Source organism: Myotis davidii, unplaced genomic scaffold (genome assembly GCF_000327345.1).
Source record: "Myotis davidii unplaced genomic scaffold, ASM32734v1 scaffold937, whole genome shotgun sequence".
Classification (NCBI taxonomy): domain Eukaryota; kingdom Metazoa; phylum Chordata; class Mammalia; order Chiroptera; family Vespertilionidae; genus Myotis; species Myotis davidii.
The window spans coordinates 1,438,352-1,441,581 of NW_006288252.1; the positions used below are offsets into that span (position 1 = coordinate 1,438,352).

General features: G+C 60.0%; 1 protein-coding gene across 1 annotated transcript in view; it reads right to left on the bottom strand.

The window, feature by feature from the left end:
* Positions 1 to 3,230, bottom strand: part of HTT (huntingtin) — a 105,532-nt gene that overhangs the window by 49,907 nt on the left and 52,395 nt on the right. The window contains exons 29-32 of the mRNA XM_015561565.1: positions 2,837 to 2,964; positions 1,370 to 1,544; positions 512 to 609; positions 62 to 285 (exon numbers count right to left, since the gene is read on the bottom strand). Coding sequence (XP_015417051.1) covers positions 62 to 285; positions 512 to 609; positions 1,370 to 1,544; positions 2,837 to 2,964 — 625 coding nt within the window. The remainder of the gene's footprint in view (positions 1 to 61; positions 286 to 511; positions 610 to 1,369; positions 1,545 to 2,836; positions 2,965 to 3,230) is intronic.

The window sequence follows — 3,230 nt, forward strand, 5'->3', positions numbered from 1 at the left end:
CCCTGCTTGCTCCCTGTTTCCCCCGTGGCCGTTCCTGCCCCGAGCGCCGCGGCAGGGTTACCCGGAGGCGTCGTGGTCCGGCTCGGCCTGCACCATGTTGCGCAGGCTGGCGTCCGCCAGGGCCTGGGTGAAGTGGGTGTAGGGAGCCATGAAGCAGTAGTGGTACAGGCCGGGCCTCAGGCTGGACGAGCCGAGGCGCTGGGCTCGGCCCTGGCACTTGCTGGGGTTGGACGACAAGCCATCAAACTGGGAGGCCAGGTTTGTCCCAAAGAGAGTCTTGAGCAGCTGGAGAGAGAGAGGAGGCCGTCAGCACGCCCCGCACACAGCATGAGCCCCATGCCCACAGGAAGCCATCAAAGATGGTGGCGGGTGGGGGGATGCAGACACGGGGTCCCCGCTGAGAGCCCCTTTCACACTGTGAGGTGCTGCCGTCACCTTCACCAACAGCCCTCCCGCACACGCCCAGCCTGCAGCCCTCAGACCACTCCCAGCTACAACGCCCGCCACTCACTGACCCCGCGCCCACTGGCAGCCACCACCGCCCAGGCCCCACTGCAGGCACCGAAGACCAAGAGGCCACAGGAGTGACGGTGTCTGCAGGAGCTGCGCCTGGGAGGGGGGAACAGGGAGGAGGAGAGGGTGTGGAGAGGGGCCATCATAGACAGGGCGCCAGGCAGGTCTCCCGGAATGGGACGCCCCACCTCTGGCAGGTTTCACTCTGAAGGGCAATCACTGAGCACCCCCAGACCAGAACACAGAGGCGCCTGCCACTAGAAACAAGGGCCGCACGCACGGGCAAAGGCACAGGCGTGACGGGGAGCACAGGGCGGCTGTGTGACGGTGAAGGCCGGTGACTATGGACGTGGAGAAAAGGTTTGGTGAACTCGGTTAGAGCCGGTGCTTCCCCGAAGGGCCGCATGTTCCCTGGCCCGACACCTGGAACTCAGGCTCAAAATATGACGTGGCCCCCGCAGCACGCCGTCTGCAGCGGGCGGGCACCACACGCTCTCTAAACTCTCCTCTGTGTCTGAATGTTTCCTTAGAGAATGGGGGGGCGGGGGGGCCGCTGGACTCGGAACCAAGTCCTCCTGCGGCTCCGCTGCTCCTGAGGCGCCCGGGCAGCCGTGCGCCTCCTAGGTCTGTGTGTGCCCTTCCCACTGCGAAGGTCAAGTAAGAAGATGAAGGCTGGGCCAACACAGTGTTAAACCCACCCAGTTCTAGAGTGCAGTGGCTCAAAGCCGACAGACAGTGCATAACTGAGATGGGCTCCTGTGACACCCCACCAGCCAGGGGCCAGCACAGCTCAGAGCCAGGCGCTGTGACAAAGCCTCCCCGGCTGCCGCTGCCGCCCCAGGTGCCAGGCCCACACCAGCACTCGGCCCAGGGGCCGCGGTGTGGTAGCTGCGGCTCAGCGAGAAGAAAAGACATTGCACCTTCCCGATGTCCTGCAGCGTGGCCAGCTCTAGGATCTGAGAGAGCACGTCCAAGGCCGAGCGCAGAAAGCCCCCGAACTTCTCCGTGCTGTTCTGAAGGTCCAGGGTGACCTTGGGGGAAGGGAGAAACCATCACTGCACCGTCACGTCGGGGTGTCTGCAGCAGGGGCGGCGCACACCAAGCAGCCCCACGCACGCCAGTGGGGGTCCTGCCTGCCTGTCTGTCTGGCAGGGAAAGGCCTGGGAAAGGAAATCGCTCTTCCAGTATCTGCAGGAAACCTGTTTCTTTCAAAGGCATCTTCCTACGTATACTAACTCTACAGACAGAAATGACTCCTGACCTGTCAAAATGGGAAAGATGGGAACCATCGCTCATAACCAGTGTCTGACAAGCCGCATTCCACACTCATAACGTGCACGCCCTGTTCCATGAACTAGCATCCCTGGGGGGCTCATCGAGTTTAGACCCACCCACCGTTCAGCCTGGCAACAACACACGTGAAATTAGTCTTAGGAGGCACTGAATTCAGGCTCTAAAGGCCTCGGCCGAATTAAATAATGCAGCAGTCGGTCCCCCATTTAAAAACCGAAAGAATGGTCAGGCCCCAGGGTACGATGGGCAAGAACAAGGTCAAAGGGAAGAAATGGGCGTGGAAACAGGAGCTGGCCCAACCCTCAAACGTGCGCGGTGAACAGAAAGCAGCTCAGTGGGACGAACTGACGGCCCCAGTGAGAGAGGAACCAGGTCAGGGACACACGGGACGAAGACGTAGTGGGAACGACAGTGACACTCTCCTGTCACCCTGAGGGTGTCGTCCACCCGCCAGGAGGGAACCGCCAGGTGTGTGAGCACCCAGAGTGAGAGGTCTATGCAGCTCCGTCGGGGAGAGGGTGGGAAGCAGTCAATCCCAGCAGGCAATGGGGCAGGGTCACGGGGGTGAGAACGTGAAGACCGAGGGCTGGAAGCTACCGCTAGAGGCCGAGCCAACCTGAGAACACTAACTGTCACTCACATCCCCAGGTATGCACACAGCTACCAACCCGAAGAAATCAAGAACCCCGGTGTGGCTAGTGGCTGAGCGTCGACCCAGGACCAGGAGGTCACAGTCTGATACCCAGTCAGGCAACATGCCTGGGTTGTGGGCTCGATCCCCAGTAGGGGACGTGCAGGAGGCAGCTGATTCATGATGTTTCTGCCTCATGGATGTTTCTAGCTATCCCTCTTCCTTCCTCTCTCTTTAAAAAAAAAGTCAACAAAAACATATTTTTAAAAAATGTTATGTCACAGATAAACTGTGTCTCAGTAACACTGAGATGGTTTTCCATTTACCTAAAGATAATCCTGCAAGAAGAGGGAGCGCGCCCAGGAGGCACTGGGCAGGCGCAGGTGCAGAGCCGCGTACCTTGTAGTTGGCGTGCGTGGCCTTCAGGACGTCGTGCAGCCTGAGGTAGGAAGGAAGGTGGTAGAAGCTCCCCAGCGATGAGGGTTTATTGGCTGTGACGGGCCCTGTGGCATCTGACTGTCGAGAGGCTGTAAAACACACACACACACACACACACACATTGAGATGGAAAGTGAGCCCCGCTGAGGCTGAGGCAGGTGCTGCAACAGCGTCCTAGAAGCATGCTAGGGGATAAAATGCCAACTCTGTTCGGACTGCAGTGAACAGTCATGAGGAACTGGCTGGCGAACGGCAGCGGAATCGGAGCGCCTCCCGGAAGCACAGGAAGAAGACAGACACGAAGAGCAGTGTCGCTGGCTCTCCTGCCCGCCTGTCCCCCGGCTGCCAGTCCACA